Source organism: Magnolia sinica, chromosome 19 (assembly GCF_029962835.1).
Source record: "Magnolia sinica isolate HGM2019 chromosome 19, MsV1, whole genome shotgun sequence".
NCBI classification, from domain to species: domain Eukaryota; kingdom Viridiplantae; phylum Streptophyta; class Magnoliopsida; order Magnoliales; family Magnoliaceae; genus Magnolia; species Magnolia sinica.
In genome coordinates, this window is record NC_080591.1 from 67,810,883 (window position 1) to 67,831,596 (window position 20,714).

Consider the following 20,714-nt stretch of genomic DNA (forward strand, 5'->3'; position numbering starts at 1 on the left):
GATATTCTTCGCTTACGGTCTTCACTTGCCTTTCCATCCTATGGTGAGAGAAATGCTCCACCGCCTTAGGGTTACCCCAGGGCAGCTAAACCCCAATGTGTGGCGAGCTGTCTTCGGCTGCTGTATTCTCTGGCAGCAGGTTGGCAATTCCAAGCTCACTATGGATGAGCTCTTCTTCTTGTACCGGGCCAAGAGCAGCCCTTGCTCTCAAGGCTGGTACTACTGTTCTTCATGGTTAGGCAAGGGTCAAGCCATTATCACCAATAGCCCGTCCTCCAACAAAGGATGGAAGGACAAGTGGTTTTCTTTAAAAAAACCAGAGAGTGGGAGGTCCTTGCGGCAGAGCTGGGGGGATTACGGGCTCGAGTTCTTACCTCATTCGCCCTCCCAAGTCGGAATACATGCCGAGCTACTGTACTTAGTCTTCTTTCGTTTACTTGCTCATTTCGTGTGGTTGTTTGACTCCTTTTCTTTTGTAGCCTTTCCCAGATCCTAGCCCAGCCTCTTTCTCTTTCTTCTGCACCAAATTAGGATCGCTCGAGAGCGACCAGCAGCTTAGTGGGACTGTAGAAGGCTAGTCACTCCGCAGCTCTTGCAGCAATTTGGCCTCGCTCCCGCAAGTAAGTTTCTTTGGCCCTTGTCAGTTCTCGGTTGCTGGTTATGTAGATAGGCTCTCTCGTACTGACCTTTCCATGTTGTTCTTGCAACGATGTCGGAACACCCTCAGTCTCGAAAGAGAAAGCTTCCGTTCAGGGACGAGTTAAAGAGACTGAAGAGCGTGGGGAAAAGGGCGACCCCATCAGCTCCTCTTGTCACTCCACTTAGAGTCGCTGCCCCCGCTCTCAACTTGCGGGCGAGCGAGGCTTCGACCATCGTTGCCCCTACTGTGGGCCCGACTGGATCCGAGGGTGGAGTTGCCAATGCTCCTGTTGATGCTCACCCACTTGAAGTGGTAAAGCTCAATGCACCCTCACCAAGGTTTGAGGAAGCTCGGGCCGAGGAGGCCAGGGATATTGCTGGCGCTTCCAACTGCCAGGGCTCTTCATCTTCCTCTTCTTCAATCTCAAGGCATTTGGCCATACTCCTGAATTGGGGGTGGGGTCATCTACCCGAGGAAGAGGTAAACTCCATGCTATCTTTGCACCCAGAGCGACTGTTTTCAGTGGTGGTGACCTCAGCCCTCAAGGTACGTTGGTAGCTTGTAGGTCTTTAACGCAGGCTTCGCCAACTGGTAGGAAGAGGTTCAAGGACACTTTCTCGAGCTCAGCCTTGCAAGGCTGGATGAGGAAGTGGGCTCAGGGGAAAATGTTGCTGCCGACGCCGACCCTGCCCCTGAGTCAAAGGGACCTCCGTCGGCCTAGGCGTTTCCATTGTTCTCTCTTTTTTTCCCCTTTTTTTGCAAAAAACTCTGTACACCCTCTTTTTTTATTAATAAATTCACCAGACAGCCCAATACAATACTCTCACCAAAGAGTGTACCGTTACACTATCATAAACATGTTCAAAACAAAAAATGAATACAGATTTACAATATTTACATTATTCTTAATTTTCTAAATTTTTTCAGGTGATTTTTTTTTCCAATCATCACAGGGGTCATAATGGTCGTTACGCCCCCGTATCGGTAACTGTGGTGACCGTTATGACCACTGTTACCGATACGGAATACTTTGGATACAACTAAGGAAGTGTGAGATGCTCTACAAGAGATGTATTTATTTGATATGAAGAAATATTCGAGCTCCAACAAGGAGAAAGTGTTGGGTGAATATTATTCCAAACTCAAAGGAATGTGATGGTATGGTTGAACGGTTGAAGGCTCACTTGGTCGCTAAGGGGTATACTCAAACACTTGGTATTGATTAGTGAAACCTTCTCTCATGCTATCAAGTTGAATTCTATTCGAGTTATACTATTTGTAGTTGTTAATCATAGTTGACAACTCTTCCAACTTGATGTAAAAAACGCCTTCATGATAATCTTACAGAGGAAGTTTATATGGAGCAACCTCCCAGATTTGTTGCTCAAGGGGAGTCTGACAAAGTGTATAAATTGCAAAAGGCAATCTTTGAGTTAAAAGCAGTTCCCACGTGCATGGTTTGACAGTTTAGCAAGGTTGTATTAAACCGTGGCTTTGTTTAAAGTCACACTGATCATTCCATTTTTGTACAAAAGGGTATCTCAGGTCTCATTGTGCTTGTGGTATATGTGGATGATATTGTTGTTACAGGAAGCAACAACGATGGGTTTGAAGAACTGAAGCAGTAGCTCTAACAACATTTTCCTACAAAAGATCCGGGTCATCTTCGATACTTCCTTGGTATAGAAGTAGCCAAATCCAAATGAGTTTATTTCAATAGAAATATATTCTAGATTTATTCATTGAGACGTGTCTTCTTGGGACCAAGCACGTTGACACTCTAATGGATCCTAATCACAAGCTTGTGAGTGATCAAGGAGATGTAGTAGAGGATCCGGAGACGTACAATAGATTAGTTGGGAAACTTATTTACTTAACTACTACTCGACAAGATAATGAGTTCTCCAAAAGTACTTCACATGGAAGCAATTATTCAAATTTTGTGTTACCTAAAAGGAGCACCAGGTCAAGGAATTTTGTACAAATGGAATGATTATTTTTGGATCACAGGATATTCAGATGCAACTAAGCAGGTTCCTTACTAGATAGACAAGCCACTACTGGATATTGTATATTTGTGGGAGGAAATCTAGTAAGCAGATCCCTTAACTAGATAGACAAGCCACCACTGGATATTGCATAAATGGAATGATTATTTTCGGATCACAGGATATTCAGATGCAACTAAGCAGGTTCCTACCTAGATAGACAAGCCACTACTGGATATTGTATATTTGTGGGAGGAAATCTAGTAACATAGAAGAACAAGAAAAGGTGTGGTGGCCCAATTGAGTGTCGAAGCAAAGTACAAAGCAATGGCTCATACATTCTGTGAGTTGATGTGGATAAAAAAAATTGTTGTAAAAAATGGGATTTACAATGCACCTACCTATGCAGTTATTTTGTGACAATCAACCAGCTTCACACCTAGCAATAAAGATGCTTCACATAGCAAACAATCCAATCTATTTCCCATGCAATATCAATATGTTTCCATATCCCAAGGGTACGATACGTGAATTAATACCGATATTTAAATCACTAGATGGGATTATCCATGAGTTGATGATCCAAACGAACAAACGAAGTACATAAGAGCTTGGAGGCAATATGGATCACAACTTGATTATCACAATGTAGAGAAATAGACATAAGAACATGAGAACCCGTATCTAGAAGAAGAGATCAAAACTATATGTACGTTACATCCATAAATATATATATATACTGCCAGTCATTAGGAAGTGTTATCACGAGATTATAATGCATCCATTGTAAAATTTCAATGCTTACATACCCGATGTGGTCAGCAGATGAACGGTCAAGCCCGCTACATCCTACCCAAGAGGCTCCACGAAAGATATTACCTCCACCAACAACTATAGCAACCTAAAAGAGACATGACACGATTTTATAAAAAAGAGATTTGGAGAAAGAAGAAAATAAAAGAAAAGATTAATAATGAAATTTAATAAAATTTAATGACATTTGGTGCAACCAAACAACCTAAAATAATAAGAGAGATAGGCAAAGATTAAGTATAAAGGTAAAAGCAACCTAACTGATTTAATACTATTACAAAAAAATAATTTTACTAAAATGATTGAAAAGATTAACCAAAATTTATTAAAAAATGAAAAATGTAACAAATAATTCAAAACATTAAATGATTTTAGTAAAAAATAAATTGTAGTGTAAGATACGTAGCATGTATTGTGGGCTATGTAGTGTGTAACATGTGCAAAATTAGCATGTAGTGTAGGCTACACGTGACTTAGGCTATTTTCACGAGCTACGTGGCATTAAGGCTAAGCTACATGCTACATAGTGAAGCTATTTAAACCAGCGATTACACTAGTTATAGAAAAAGGATTTAAAAAAAAAAAAAACAAAACCCTGAGAAGAAGCAATATTAAATGAATGCACAAGCAAAAGAAATATAACAATTCCAATACTTCCCCCTCAACCTAATGCATACATACCAATCATGCCTAGCTTGTCAAGTAGCTCATCAATTTTGTTTCGTTCTACAGGGCTAGTAAAGATCGTAGTTGCATGGCCTTTCAGAAAAAAAAAAAAAGGTCATAGTTGCATGAAGCCTAAAGCAAAGCAGCAACATATTTGTCAACGGGAGCAAGGAAGCATCTTTTTTAACATTTTAGCAAGTATAAATATCAAGGACCCTCCCATTCCACCAATGGTCCTACAGGGCTTCGCCTCGTGTTTCAATATTTGTTTGATTGTTGGGAAGGAAGAGGATTGTCCACCATAGATAACTTGCAGAAAAGGGCCATGATTCTCCTTAACATATGTCTATTGTGTATGAAGGATGGAGAGTCGATCGATTACCTCCTTTATCCATTGTCCCTTCACTGCTAAGGTGTGGAATCATTTTCTTGCTTCGTTTAACACGGCTTGGGTGATGCTGAGATTCGTCGGGGATTTACTATAGGCGTGGCATGGTGGACTAGGAAGTGATGGGAAATTTGGGTGGAGGCTTCTACTTAGGGCGGTGTTGTGGTCTATTTAGGGGGCTAGGAATCAACATTGTTTTTAGAATCATTGTATGGATCGGAGGTCATTACGAGGGTTTTAGCTCTTTTGGAGAATTGGGCTAGCTCTGTTCGGTCGGCTTAGGCTAGCCTTCTTGTTTTGTTATTTGTTATTTGTTTGTTTTTTTGTTTTTTGCCTGCTTGTATTCTTTCCTCACTTTTTTGCAAGTTTTCTAATAAAGTGGTTGTTACCACTCAAACCAAAAAAAAAAAAAAAAACCTAGGAAGAGGGAGCATGAGCGCAATTCAAGGCAGGAGCGACACTTCGTTAGAAGCAACCAAGGTGAGGACATGCGATATATAAATAATCTAGGATGTCACTTATACGTAATGAAATGACATCCATTTTTATGTGCTTAGTTCTCTTAAGAAATACTAGGCTTCTGATATGTAAATAGCCACCTCATTGTCACTATAGAAGACCTTTGGGAGCCTCGCATCCTGGATATTTAGACTAAAATGTGGGCAAAATGCCTCTATGATAGGTATTAAATTTAGATGCCCTCACCCAAATATCAAACACAAGAAGTGGGCACAATGCATCAAATGTTGGCATTTTGGTCTCTTACCCAGATTTTAACTTGGAAAGTTGGCAAAATGCCTTGAGGATTGGCATTCAAGTGCCTTTAATCAGATTTTTTTACTTTAAAAGTGGGTAAAATGCCTTAAGGATTAGCATTTAGGTGTTCTTACCTAAATTTTTAGAAAAGTGAACAAAAATGCCTCAAGGCTTGGCATTTTGGTGCTCACACCCATACTGTTAACTTGAAAAGTGGACATGATGCATCAAGGACTGCATTTTGGTGCATATTACCCAGATTATTAACTTGAGAAGTAGGCAAATCCTCAAGGATAGGCATTTAAGTGCCCTTACTTAGATTTTTTTTAACTGGAAAAGTGCAAAATTCATCAAAGAGAGGAATTTATGTGACCTTAACAACATTTTTAACTTGAAAAGTGGACAAATGCCTCACGAATTAGGCACTTAAGTTGCCTTACCCAGATCTTTAACTTGAAAGGGTGGGAAATTTTCCTAAATGCTAGGCATTTAAGTGACCTTATTTTGGATTTTAAACTTGAAAAGTTGCCAAAATCTCTCATGGCTAGGCATTTATATGCCCTTGCCTAGACTTTTAACTTGAAAAGTTGGCAAAATGCCTCAAGGATTGGAATTTTTGTAACCTGGCCAAGTTTCTTGAACTTGAAAATAAGGCAAAATGCTTCAAGGACAGGCATTGTTAGGGGAGCTTACTCAGATTTTTAAGTTGAAAAAAGGCAAAAGTACTTGAGGTTTGGCATTTAGGAACCCTCTGATTTTTTTAACTTGAAAAGGGGAAAAATGACTCAAGATAACCATTTAGGAGTCGTTAGAATTTTAACTTGCAAAATTAGGCGAAATGCCTCGAGGGTAGGCATTAGGTGCCCTTTAGTAGATTTTTAACTTGGGAAGTGGGCAACAGCCTCAAAGATAGGCATTCAGGTACACTCAGTGTTTTAAATAGAATAGTAGAGTAGTGCGTCATGTATGCTATGTGGCGTAGCATAGCTAAAGCAATATGTAGTGTATACAAGAGTTTCAACACAAGGTCGTGGGTGTGTTTGGGGGTGTGAGTATGTGTGTGAAAAAAAAAAATGTAGTGTATACAAATAGCAAAAGTAGTGTACACTACGTGAAAACCTTTTTTTTTTCCTATATACTTTCCTCCCTGTTAGTTCATCACATGTTTGAAAATGGTGATGACTTTATTGATATCTAACTTCTCCAACAATACTTAGGAAAAACCCACACTTTGAAAAACTCGAAAGAATGTGTCCTCAAGTTGGAAACCAATCTCGACCTTTGGATTTTGCACTTTCTCTACAACAAATCTTCTTCTTTGGTGGAAGTTGGTGGTGCAAATCTTCAATCACATCTCCCCACATCTTCAATCAAATCTTTACATTAGCCCTCATATTTTCCACAAATAGCAAAGTGCAAATATTGATATTTAGGCCCAAAATCTATAACTAAACAGTCCAAAATCAGCACATGTTGGACCTTGTGGTGGGCCATGAACCTACATCAACACCACAATGCATCAATTCAGACCATCTAAATTGTGGGTCCTATTGTGAATGTGATGGGGACATTAGAGGACCTACTCGAGTGTACAAGAGATGGAGGTGACCACCCACATCAGTGCAACTCTCTTTGTGGATGCGAGATGAGTTTCAGATGGGGCCCACCGGGCCACTTTAAAGACCCCACATGCATTGGACGTGTATCAGGAAGACCCCACTTAGGGATGATGCATATGGGTTGTTTAGGAGACAGTTTTAGTTATAAGATTTTTATTTCGTGTCGATCAGGCCATCGGGCCACCAGATCTAGCCCCTTGGACCCTGATCTTGTTTTATTTATGATTTTTTTTGTTATTTTTAGGATTTATTTGACGATTAAGATTGATGGTAAGTGTTTTAATTTACTTATTTTGGATGATGGGCCATGTCACTTACGTCATTGGCGTATTTGTAATGTTTTTGAAGTTTTAATTTGGGGGGTGGACGTCCACTCCTAATGGGAGCTTGAGAAAAGAAAAGGAAAAAGGTCCTTCTTGTGTTGAAAGGGTATTTTCCTAATTGTTTTAGGGTTTGTGAGAAACCCTCACTTCTAATTGAATTGTAGAAGGGTAGAGGCTTGCTTGGTGGTGGATTCCTCCAACGTGTTTTATTCATCTTTTTCTTCTCTAACAAGTACTCCACTTCTTCTCTTTTTTCTTCTTTTCCTTCCCTTACAACTCTTCTAAACCCATCAAAACCCAACCCAATCCACCTCCTTTCTCTTCTCCCCTACATATCAACGCGTGGACCTGCACACGTGTATCCGTATGGGCTGCCACGTGTGGGCCCCTTTTGGTACTTTTCCCTCCTTAATTCCCCTCCCAAACCCTACCTAATCCCTAGATCCCTAATTCCCCAAAAAATCCCAAATCTCAATCCCTAAATCCCAAAACCCTAACGAAAATATGATTTTTTTGGTAAATCCATTTCCCAAACCTGATTTTATTAGTGTCATTGTCTTTTCACGTGGTTGTTGCACTACTCATGCTAGATTGGAAGCCCCTACTTCCAAGTGGGCCACTCTCGTAATATTTTATATTTTCGTGCACTACGTATGTGATAGCCTTGGCCCTTTCTGTTACAAATATGAATTTTCTAAATCTATTATGTGGATATGTTTGGTTTTACATGTTGAATGCTGAAATTAATGCGTAATTGATCTTACGTCCTGTATCCTTGGTTAGTTTCCACTCGTCCTACATCAAATTTGGTATAAGAGCCTAGGTCTAGTGTAGGGTAGGTGTTCGAGAAAATTCTTATACCAATAGTAAAGCATACAGATTGCATATAGCTTGTTGAATTTTCTGATTTGACTTGCTAAATTTTTTTGCTTGGGTACTTTAAAAAGTCATATATTTTTGAAATTTTTAGATTTAGTAACTTTAAGACACCTAGTTGCTGAATTTTCAATTTTGGCCTTATTAGAATCATTCCAGGACTGTCCATAGGGTTTAAGGTACTTATGGTCATTATACATAAAGTATAGGTGCATCATATAGTATCATATTAAGCGTCATCAACTCTGAATTTTTCATCGCATTCATCATATTATACACATACAGCTAGGTTACCTTTCATTAGGGTCGTTTAGAGTATGCAAACGCAAACAGGTCGTGGTTTTGGTTTATTCCCCACCATGAACCCGGATCAGATTGTAGAGGCTCTCAAAAAGATTAACCGCCTTCTAACGGCCATTGAGACGTACAATAGGACCACTACTGCGCAATTGACTACCAGCAACCAGCGTATCACGTGGTTAGAGCCTACCTTTCATGATACCCCCGTCATCGAGGAAGACCACCAGTCTTAAGCAGGAAAGCTAGTGGATAAGGACCCAGTTGAACAGGGTCCAGTCCTAGTAGAACCCGTTAGGGGTTATAGGAACTTTGGTCAGGGAGCGTCATGTAGGACCGTGTGCCCAAGCGCCTCCTAGAGAGTTGCAGGATCGTTGCAACCATGAGGAATGGGTTATGAAGAGCGTCAAAGTCAATGTACCCAATTTTGATGGTCGCTTGAACTCGAAGCATTTTCTTGACTGGCTAGCTAATAAGAACCACTTCTTCAAGTGGCATGACATGTCAGATCACCGTCGAGCGAGGTTCGCTAAGATGAAGTTGACGATTCAAGACAAGTTATTCTGGACCAATACAGAGTGGAAGGAAGAGCAGCGTGGAAATGAACCCATTACATCATGGGTTGAGATGAAAGAACTTCTTAGAGAAAAATACATCTCGTCTCCCACCGTGATCACCTTTTGGATTAGTGTTGGTCCTTAAGACAAGGGTCAATGCTTATATTGGATTACATCGAGAGATTCAAGGAGTGCATGATGTGATGTGATGTCGACGAGTTCCCTGTTGTGACCCTGTCTCGTTTTAAGACAAGCCTGCACCCTGAGATTAGGCGTGAGCTCATCCCTCACGACATTGGTACACTAGAGGAGGCCTACCTTAGGGTAGAGGAGCTTGAACGATACCTAGTGCAGCCGACAATGAAGCAGTTTAGGTCTCGTGATTCTATTGGTAGGGTTGCTCCTCAAGAAGCCAAACCTAACCTTAGGAGCCAAACTAAAGTCCCAACTGGTGCTCCCACCTATAACAGAGATGTTAAAGGTAAGGCTCCAGTCAACACTAGTTCGAAGGGAAGTGAGCACATGCAGTGTTTCCGTTGCAATGGTTATGGTCACCTCGCAAAGGAATGCCCATACAAAGAAAGAGGTAAAGCTCTTATGATAAATGAGGTAGATGGGGATGCCGAGGGCAATTGCAATGTAGAGGAACATGAGCCTGATATTGGTGCTAGTGATGAGGAGTTTGATGAGCAAGAGACCCACACTCTTGTAGTAGTCAGATGCGCCTTTGCCTAAGCTAAAGAAAATGATGACTGGTATACGAACATGATCCTTTACACTTATACCCAAGTGTGGAGAAAAGAATTATAAAGTGATCATGAACAGTAGCAATTGTGCCAACGTGGTCTCTACCAGCACCGTGAGTCAACTGAGCTTGAAAGTCGAGTCTCATCCTCAACCCTACAAAGTGTCGTGGGTTGATGAGTCCTCCATTCCAGTCTCACAGTGATGTTGTATCCCCCATACAGTTTAAGTCGTATAAGGATTCGTTGTGGTGCGATGTGGTTCCCATGGAAGTGAGCCACATCATCTTGGGTAGGCCTTGGATATTTGCCTTGGACGTTACAATATTCGGTTGCTCGAATATTTGCACATTCATGTTCTAGGGCAAGAAAATTAGATTGAGTCCTCTTCCACCCAAGAGCATGCCGGAAAAGAAGGAGACCATAAAAAAAGTGATCCTGAAACTTCGAGGAAGTCCAAACCTAAATCTATTCACATCATTAATGCAAAAGAATTTGAAAGAGCAATTAAGGAAGATTCGGAGGTGTATGCCCTTGTGAGTAGAGAGGCTACCCCCAAGTTGGTGTAGAGTTGCCTAGTGAGGTGATTTCGGTGATGGAGGAGTTCAGTGATGTCTTTCGTGACGACCTCCCGGATGAGCTACCACTTATGAGGGACATCCGGCATGCCATTGATCTCATCCCCAGATCAAATCTCTCAAACCTTCCTCATATAGAATGAACTCCACGGAGCATGCGGAACTCAGGAAGCAAGTTGATGAGCTTCTTAAGAAATGGTTTATCCAGGAGAGCATTAGTCCATGTGCCAGGCACACCCTTCTGACGCCCAAGAAAGATGGCACAGAGCGTATGTGTGTGGATAGCAAAGCCATCAACAAGATTACCGTTAAGTACAGGTTTCCTATACCGCGTCTTGAGGATATGTTGGACATGATGGCCAATGCCACAATTTTCTCCAAAATAGACTTCAAGAGTGGGTATCACCAGATCCGTATTTGCCCAAGTGATGAATGAAAAACTACCTTCAAGACGAAAGATGGGCTGTACGAGTGGCTAGTCATGCCTTTTGGGTTAACCAATGCCCCAAGTACATTTATGCAGTGATGACCCAGGTGTTGAGACTCCTGATGGGGAAGTTCCTAGTCGTGTACTTTGATGACATCCTTATTTATAGTATGACTAAGGAACTACACCTCCATCTAAGGCAAGTGTGTGGGATCCTTAGGGCAAAGAAGTTGTATGCCAATTTCAAGAAGTGTTCCATTTTGTCTAGTAATGTCATCTTCTTATGTTTTATCGTGTCATCCAAGGTCATGTCTGCAAATCCCGAGAAAGTCAAGGCCACAGTCAGTTGGTCTAAGCCGCATAATATTCATGAGGTGCGTAACTTTCACTGCTTAGTTCCATCATGACTCCCATTACCGATTGCATTAAAAAGGGGGAGTTCCAATGGACTAAAACAACCTCTAGGGCGTTCAAGGAGATTAAAGTCAAGATGACTAAAGCTCTTGTCATGCAACTTCCGGATTTTTTAAAGGCGTTTGAGGTTGCTTGTGATGTGTCTGATGTAGGTATAGGTGGAGTGCTTAGTCAGAAAGGGCACCCTATCGCTTTCTTTAGTGAAAAGCTGAATTAAGTGAAACAAAAGTATTCCTATGACAAGAATTCTATGCAGTAGTGCAGTCTTTGCGCCATAGGCGACATTATTTATTACCGCAGGAGTTCGTCTTATTCTCTGACCATTAGGCTTTGCGCTATCTCAACTCGCAAAAGAAGTTGAACTTGAGGCATGCCAAGTGGGTCCAATTTCTTCAGAAGTATAGTTTTGTGTTGAAGTACAAGGCCGGGGTTGAGAATAAACCCGCCAATGCGTTGAGTCATAGGGTTGCATTACTCCAATCCATGAACGTTAAAGTCACTGGGTTTAAACGATTAAAGGAAGATTATCCTAGTTGCCCAGATTTTGAAGAGGTGTATGCATTGTTGTTAGATGGTCAATCTAGTAGTAGTGAATTTGTCGTGGCCAGTGAGTTTTTGTTTAGAAGCGATAGATTGTGTATACTCCATACGTCTCTCCGTGACTTTATCGTTTGTGAGCTTCATGCTAGAGGGATAGCCGGTTATTTTGGGCATGACAAGACTATTGCCTTTGTTGAGGAGTATTTTTATTGGCCAAGTCTCGAGTGAGACGTGGCGAACATTATAGGGTAATGTAGGACTTGTCAACTAGCAAAGCAGAGGAAGCAAAACACCGGTTTATATACACATTTGTCAATCCCACACACCCCATGGGTTGATATTAGCATGAATTTCATGCTTGGGCTCCCCAAGACGATTAAAAAGCATGATTCTGTTTTTGTATTCGTGGACTGTTTTTCGAAAATGGTTCACTTCCTCCTATGTTCTAAAACGTCTGATGCCACTAGCATGGCTAAATATTCTTTGGGGAGGTAGTTCGTCTACATGATTTGCCGAAGACCATTGTGTCAGATCGAGATGTGCAGTTTATGAGTTTTTTGGAAAACTCAATGACACATGATGGAAACTAAGCTACAGTTCTCTTCGGCATACTATCCTCAAACAAATGGTCAGATAGAAGTTGTCAATCAAAGCTTAGGGAATCTGCTACGATGTTTGGTGGGAGACCATATTAAGACCTGGGATGCGGTTTTGCCCGTAGTTGAGTTTGCATACAACAATTCCATCAAAAGCTCCACAGGAATGAGTCCATTTAAGATAGTATTTGGGTACAAGCCTAGAACGCCTATAGATTTCATACACATGTCCGCCTCACATAGGCCATCTAAAGTCCTTAGAAGCATTTGCACGGCATATTCATGACTTGTATAGCAAGATCAAGAGGCGCATTAATGCTACTAATCAACATTATAAAATCTCCGCAGATTCACATCGTAGGTTCAAGGAGTTTCATGTGGGTGACTACATCATGGTCTGCGTTAGGCCCGAATGATTCTCACAGGGAACCGTGAGGAAATTGCATGCCCGCAGTGCAGGTCCATATAAAATTTTGACAAGAGTGGACCCTAATGCGTATGTGGTGGATCTTCTATCTGACATGGGCATTAGTGCAACATTCAACGTGGAGGACCTTATGCCTTGTGACGGACCCAAACCTCCATTTTCTAGCCCGCCTGCAAACCTTTCTCCTACCCTAGATGATGGTGTCCCTGACCCCGTCCTTAGCCCATGGCCTTTACCAGACCCTACTTCTCACCCATTGCCTTCTCTTCCATCACTACTTGGATGGACAGAAGAGATCGAGGATGTTCTGGACCACCAAGAGGTCTCTACTCACCATGGAGGATATCAAAATACCCCGTGAAGTGGAAGAATGGGCCGAAGTCAAACAATACCTGAATTACAGAGGCAGAGTTCTAGCACATTAATCCCAACCTCCTCGAGCATTACCACAGCTTTATTTCGCTAGTGGCGAAGGGTTCTTAGCCGGGGAGAATTGATGGGAGCGTCAAAGAACCTACTCGGGTGTACTAGAGACGGAGGTGACCACACCTATCAACGCAACTCTCTTTGTGGATGGGAGATAAGTTCCAGATGAGGCCCACCGGGCCACTTTGAAGACCCCACATGAATTGGACATGCATTAGGAAGACCCCACTTAGGGATGATGCATGTGGGCTACTTATGAAACGATTTTACTTATAAGATTTTTATTTTGTATTGATCCGACTATTAGACCTTGTCGGCAAGCCATCGCACCACCAAATCTTCCAAATTTAGGCCCCTTAGGCCTTGATCTTCTTTTATTTATGTTGTTTGTTATTTTTAGGATTTATTTGACAGTTTAGATTGATGGTAAGCATTTTAGTTTGCTTATTTTGGATGATGGGCCATGTCAATTAAGTGAGTGGTGTATTTGTAATTTTTTTGAAGTTTTAATATAAAAGCAAAGGGGGGGTGGACGTCTAACCCTAATGGGAGCTTTGGAAAAAAAAGAAGGTAAAAAAGTCCTTGTGTTGAAAGGGTAGAGAAACCCTCCATTCCAATTGAATTGTGGAAGGATAGAGACTTACTTGGTGATGGATTCCTCCAATGTGTATTATTCTCCTTTCTCTTCTCCACCAAGGTACTCCACTTCTTCTATTTTTTTTTTCTTTTCATTCCCTTACAACTCTTCTAAACCCATCAAAACCCAACTCAATCCACCTCATTTCTCTTTTCCCCTACCCATCCACACGTGGACCCGCATGCACGTGCGTTTGTACGAGCTGCCACGTGTGGGCCCCTTTTAGTACTTTCCCCTCCTTGATTCCCCTCCCAAACCCTACCTAATCCCTAGATCCCTTAATCCCTAATTCCCAAAAAAATCCCAAATCTCAATCCCTAAATCCCAAAACCCTAACGAAAATTTGTTTTTTTTGTAAATCCCTTTACCAAACCCAATTTTATTGGCGTCATTGTCTTTTTACGCTACCCATGCTAGATTGGAAATCCCTACTTCTAAGTGGGTCACTCTCATAATATTTTATATTTTCGTACACCGCGTATGTGATAGCCTAGGCCCTTTGTGTTACAAATCTAAATTTTTTGAATCTATTATGTGGATATGTTTGGTTTTACATGTTTAATGTTGAAATTAATGCGTAATTGATCTTACGTCTTGCATCCTAGGTTAGTTTCCACTCGTCGAATGGGGCATGTCTTTGTAATCACACCCATCGCACAATTTCTAACCATCTGTGTATGGGTGGGCATGCAAGTGTACGAATGGTTTCGAAAGAAGGTTTTGAAAGCCATGCAAATACCCCTCCAGCCCCAAAAATTTTGTCAGTTGATTCTCCCTATCCATACTACCATTTTAAAAAGAGGTTTCTAGGATTTGATCGGCCCGATGAGAGGATCTTCTCACTAAAATTTCATGGGCACTAGAGCCCAAATAAAGAAGTCAAGATTCCCTCATTTCACGACCACATAGTTGTGGAGCTTAAATTTTTTTTTCATTTAAAGAAAAATAGAGGTGTGTATCCAACTTTTAATCTAAATTAATTGTTTTTATTTTATTTTGATTAATTAAATGATTGATTTTAATTTTGACATAATTTTTTTTCATTTTTTCCTCTTTAGCAAGCTGATTCCACGTAACTTTGTAGAACTTGATACTATGTTTTTATTGTTTTGTTGGTCTTTAATACTTTCATTTAGACATTAACTAAGCTAATTTTCTTAGAAACTTGTTGATGTGATTGATTTAGCTGCATATAACTTGTTCCGAAGTCCGAACACACTTTTACATGAAAAATGAAAATTTTTTCCTATAACTTCTCTTTTTTTGTTATTTTTATATTTATAATTATTATTTATCATATTTTTGAACGATAAATATTTAAATAAATAATATATATATATATCATATTTTTCTATTATTTTAATTTTAAAATAGAAGCATAATTAGCATGGTGTTCCATAAAGGCCATCACAGGGCAATAAAGGCCAAGGGTAACAACGGCAATTGTTACACATTACGGAGTCATAAAGGCCGTAACGCCCGTTACGGAAAAACTGACCTATAAAAACCGTTAAAGCCCCTGTAATGGTCCGTTACGGCCCTGTAAAGGTCGTAACCATTGTTTGAAGTATCTCCGATATTATCGAAATATCTCTGATATTATTGTTATCTCGAGCTTGGCAATACCGACAACACTGATTGTGATACCAATAACACCGACAGTATTAGAAATTTCAGGCATTAGCAATGTATCGCTAAGTCTCGCCAACATATCAATATTGCCAATATTTTCAATTGTGTAAATTCCAGGGGTCGCTTGTATTGCTAATGTATTAACATCGCCAATGGATCACTACTATTTTCGACTGTGTAAATTCTAGGTGACACTTGTCTCACAAGTGTATTGGCGACATTTTAATAATATCGCCAGTGTAGAGATATCACAGAAAGTTTGTCTATTAAAAAAAAAAATCTATTTCAAAATTTTTAATGAGCACATTGGTATATATAGTTTTCAATTTGTCATTGTTAATATTGATAATATCTCAATATTATCATTGTCACAACATGCGTGATAACAAGACCACAATCTTTCGTTTCCTTACTAGTTGTTGCTGAATTCTTGGCAAAACATAGTGACTTGTCGATATTATACAATATCAATGGATGTTTAGATGGAAGGTTGGATGGATGATTGGATGGTTAGATGGGATGATTAGACTGTTCCTTGCGATGACACATGCTTTTAAGCCCCCATTAAATGGAAACTTATAGTATATACATTCCTTTTGCAAATTTTTTTTATTCCTAAATATGAAAATGTGTATTTTCTCATGAAGTTTCACTAAAAATTCCACCGTTTTCTCATATTTTCCCGCATTTCCGATTATCAGTGATATTATCAACGGTATCGATATTGTTTTCGTATCCCCAACTAGCAAAACTTGTAGTGATACCTATACTTTGAACATTGGCCATAACAACCCCATAACGGTCCATTACGGGACCGATATAGGTTCTTCGGCTTTTTTGGTTTTCATATATATATATATATATATATATATATATATATATATATATATATATATATATATATAAAACAGAGAGAGAGAGAGACCAAGGCCGTTACAAGGGCCAGAACAGCTGCTACAACCTGAATCGTAAAGGTAACGGGGGTAGCCGTTATGACCACCATTACCGTTACAGAATACCTTGATCATTCGGCTTACTCTACATGTTATAAAGGGCCGAACGCTATGCTATATGTTACACACTATTTAAAAAACTAGGTACGCTATTTTTATCAGCAAAAATGCCTTAGGGATAGGCATTTAGGTGCCCTTTTCCTACATTTTTAATTTGAAAAGTGGGCTAAATGCCTTAAAGAGTGGCATTTTGGAGTATTTATCTAGATCATTCATTTGGAAAGTGCGAAAAAAGCCTCAAAGATAGGCATCTAATTGCCATTATCAATACTTGGACAAAATGCCTCAAGCATTGGCATTTTGGTGCCCTTACCCAGACTATTCACTTGGAAAGTGAGCAAAATGCCTCAAGATAGGCACTTAGGTGCCCTTTGATTTTGTTAGAGTAGAGGATATCAATATACAGCTATATCAACATGGACTGTGGGCACAATGCCCCAACTATAGGTAATTAGGTGCCCTTGATGTTTATCTTAAGAAGTGGGCAAAATGCCTCTAGTATTGCCATTTCCATACCCTCAATGAGAATTTTACCTTGAAAAGAGCGCAAAATGCCTCAAGGATTGGCATTTTGGTGCGGATTTTTTTTTCTAGGAAAGGGTAAAATGGCTCATGGATCGGCATTTTGGTGCCCCCAATGAGATTCTAACTTGAAAAGGTGGGTAAAATGCCTCAAGATTGACTTTTTGGAACTTTTATCAAAACTTTTGTGTGAAAAATGGGCAGAGTGCCTGAAGGATTGGCATTTTGGTCCCTCTACCCAGATTTTTTAAGTTGAAAAATGAAGGGGGGGGAGGGGGGTTGCATCTATGAGCCCTTAAAAGTGGGCCTCCAAATCAAGTCATGACCACCATACAAAGGTGCCACATATGAATATAGAAATAGAGACATTTTGTTGTGCACTTCATGAGTCATGATCACCATACAAAGGTGCCACCACATGAATATAGAAATAGAGACTTTTTGTTCTGCACTTCAGGAGTCATGATCATCATACAAAGGTGCCACATATGAATATAGAAATAGAGAAGTTTTGTTCTGCACTTCATGGAACCCAATGAAGAATCACATCAGTGCAGCACTATCTGATCCACAAGAAATTTTGAGCAATTAATATCATAATAGAGTTCAAATGTATGTAAAAAGAGTTAGACAACCTACCTCTACTCCAAGCTGAGTCACAAATGCTACTTCTCTTGCAATGGACATTGTAATCTACAAATGTAACATTGTATCCTGATTAATACAAAAGTTCAGGAAAAACAGGCAGCAAGAACATTCTGTTGTGATTATGATAAGTTAGTCAATAAGCAAACTTTGAGCCAATGTATTGTGATTAACACATAGTTTCAGGAAAAACATGCAGCGAGAAGAATTTGTCATAATTCTTTATAGGTTCTTCAACAACCAAGCTTTGAGCTTACAAATCTCTTCATCATGCAAGTGAAAATTTGATGTATCCTTCAATCCAATATCCTCGTAAACAATTACACAATAAAATGAAGGAAAATATATTATAAGGCCTGAAACCCATCTGTACATCTGTTAAAATAGTGACACCAAAATCACTATGGGTTTAGCCACCTTTTAAGCCCATATGACCCATGTTTCAAATGGTAACAAGGCCCAATTGTTAGTGGACCCTTGGAAGGGTATTTTTGACATTTTCCTCATGAAAGGGGGCTTTTAGGGTAAGTTGCGTTGGGGCTAGGAGAGTGTTACGAATTTTGGAGAGAAAAGGAGGGGTTTTCTCTTGCACAAGAAGGAGAGTTTCAAGAAGGGAGTTTTCTTCTTGAAGGCTTGATTCAAGGCTCCAAGGTTTTCCAAGAGGTGCTCCAAAGTTTTCTTCTCAAGGTACATAAGGTGAGAAATTTTATTGCTAGCATTGCAATGGTGGAGGGTTTGTCTTTTTAAGCATGGCATCGATGGATTTTTTGTTGCATTATTGAAGAAGGTACTCTATTCCTTGAGCTTTGTGATCTCTCCTTGTTATAGTGAATTTTCTTTGCCAAATTGCCTGTGGATGTAGCCCAAGAAGTGAATCACGTATATCTCGTGTTCTTGTGTGGTTGTGGTTTTGTTTTTTTCTCTATTATCTTCTTTCTATTTATTGTACACGATCCTCGCATATTCCGTGTGCCATTAGAATCGAAGGGGTGTTTTGATTTTGGTGGTGTGTTGCTTGGGCGGTGGTTTTAGTAAGCATCAAGTGGTTGGCCGTGGTTTTAATCACTTCAATATCCAATATCCATGTCCCCAATTCTATTGTAGTGCTTGTTAAAGCTGATTAATATGGGCCATGTGTACATGCTGCCCACTTAATCCTCTGGTTCTATCCTTAAAATCCTCTCCTTTGTGCATATTTTATATTCTTTGGGGCTTATATTGTACATTGTATAAAGCGATGGTATTTTCAGTATTTTGGTTTTGTAACTAAAGGGCATAAAATCCTCTCCTTTGTGCATATTTTATATCCTCTCTCTCTCTCTCTCTCTCTCTCTCTCTCTCTCTCTCTCTCTCTCTATTTTCACAAAACTTGTAGCATTATATATAATAAGAGTCATTTGGGGCAAAAAATTTGTTGCATTAGTTATTTGAGATTATTAAACTGTACAATATAAAAGCTTATGAGATGGATTTTTAACCGAAAGAAAGGACATTAAGGTAATTAAGTGAATCCCTGTAATCGACACCAAAGTTTACTACAATATGTCTTGACATATTGTTATTGGATAAGCCAAAACTAGCCATTGGATGGGGATCATGGTCAATGATCACAACAATCATCTGATAAGATATACAGTTGATAGTGATTCCTTGAAGATCTTCAAGACTGGAAGGTCCTAAACTTTCAATAAATAGCCCCATGGAGGAAAGCTCAAAGGAAAAGAGTTAAACGGCCAAAGGGTTGAAATATTCAAATTCTGAGAGTTTTCTTGGGTATCCCCAATCCTAACAATCCACATCTTTTTTTCCTTTTTCTTTTCTTTTCTTTTCTTTTTTTTTTTCTTCTTCTTTTTTCTTCTTCCTTTTTTTTTTGAAGGATGATGGAATTTTATTAAAGGCCTACTCAAAATAGCGAAAACAAGGAAAGAATATAAAGAAAAAAAAAAACAACCCCCAGAGCGCAACCCACAAACTACCAACTACAATTGGAAACTTTCCAACTGGGAGACCAATCCTTTAACTTGCTCCACAACCGCTTTCATTGGTTGAGAAGAATCTCAGAAACATCTTCTATTCCTCTCACCCCAAATGGACCACCACACAGTGAGAAGCGTCAATAGCCAAGAAGATTGGTCTCTCTTACCCCAATACCTCCATGCTCAGCATAATCCAATCCACTCAAATGCCACAAGAACAGGATCCCACACTGATTGAGTGTAGGAGGAGAAAATAAATAAATGATAAATAGATTCAGCATCTTGCTTAAACATATAACACATATTCAGGATAGGCAAAGATCTCTTTTGGAGAATTATCGATTGTCAATACCTTTCTTAAGTTGAAATAAAGAAATGAAAATGGCAAAAATGCCTAGGTGAGTAAAACACTACTGAATCGAACGGATCCATACCCATCTTCTCGATAGAACAAGAAGTTGGGTGTGGATCTAATCCTTCAACGACTTTTTCCTTCCCACCAACCACATGAAAGCCGCGACCTTGGAGCAGAGCTCCATAAAACCACAAGTGGAAGGCATGGCTCCCTTGGGCCCTCAAAATCTTCAAACTGAATGAGCTTATAAAAGGACTTGACAGAGAATCTGATGCAAGACGGTCTAAACTAGAATGTATGTGTGAGCACAGAAATTATCAAGCAAAATAAACTATGCAAATCAATTGAAATATTCAACATTCCACATCATAGCAAAGATAATAACAAAGGAAACATGCAATGGTTTAAGACCATCATCACAATCCTAAAGTACCGTATTCAAATCATGCGTGGATTGGATCCGGCGAGGGATGGGACCTCCCGATTTTGCATGGTTTCAATCCAACAATCAATGCAACTTCTCTAGTCCAGGAAATCAAAGGATTTCTGGAATAGGGATGGCTGGAAAATCTGAGAGAGGGTTGGGATCAATTCTCAGATTTTCAGGGTAAGGGAACTTCAAAGAATCTAATTGTAAACAGTAGCAATCAAATAATACTAGGCATAAAAAGAGAAGAAGAAGGTTGGAGGGTTAAAAATAGAATTTAGAAGAAGAGAAGAGATTAGGGGAAGAGAAATTACCATAGAGAGAAGGGGAAGGAGGCACCAATTTTTCATTTAAAAAAACATCACCCGGTTTAGGGTAGAAAACATCCTATTTATAAAATTCGGATTAAAAAAATGACTAAACTACCCCTGTC

General features: G+C 39.7%; 1 protein-coding gene across 2 annotated transcripts in view; it reads right to left on the reverse strand.

Moving 5' to 3' along the window:
• LOC131235707 (uridylate kinase PUMPKIN, chloroplastic) overlaps positions 1-20,714 on the reverse strand; it is a 50,987-nt gene that overhangs the window by 10,894 nt on the left and 19,379 nt on the right. For both annotated transcript variants that reach the window (XM_058233012.1, XM_058233014.1), the window contains exons 3-4: positions 17,518-17,571; positions 3,438-3,529 (exon numbers count right to left, since the gene is read on the reverse strand). In XM_058233012.1, the coding sequence (XP_058088995.1) occupies positions 3,438-3,529; positions 17,518-17,571 (146 nt within the window). The remainder of the gene's footprint in view (positions 1-3,437; positions 3,530-17,517; positions 17,572-20,714) is intronic.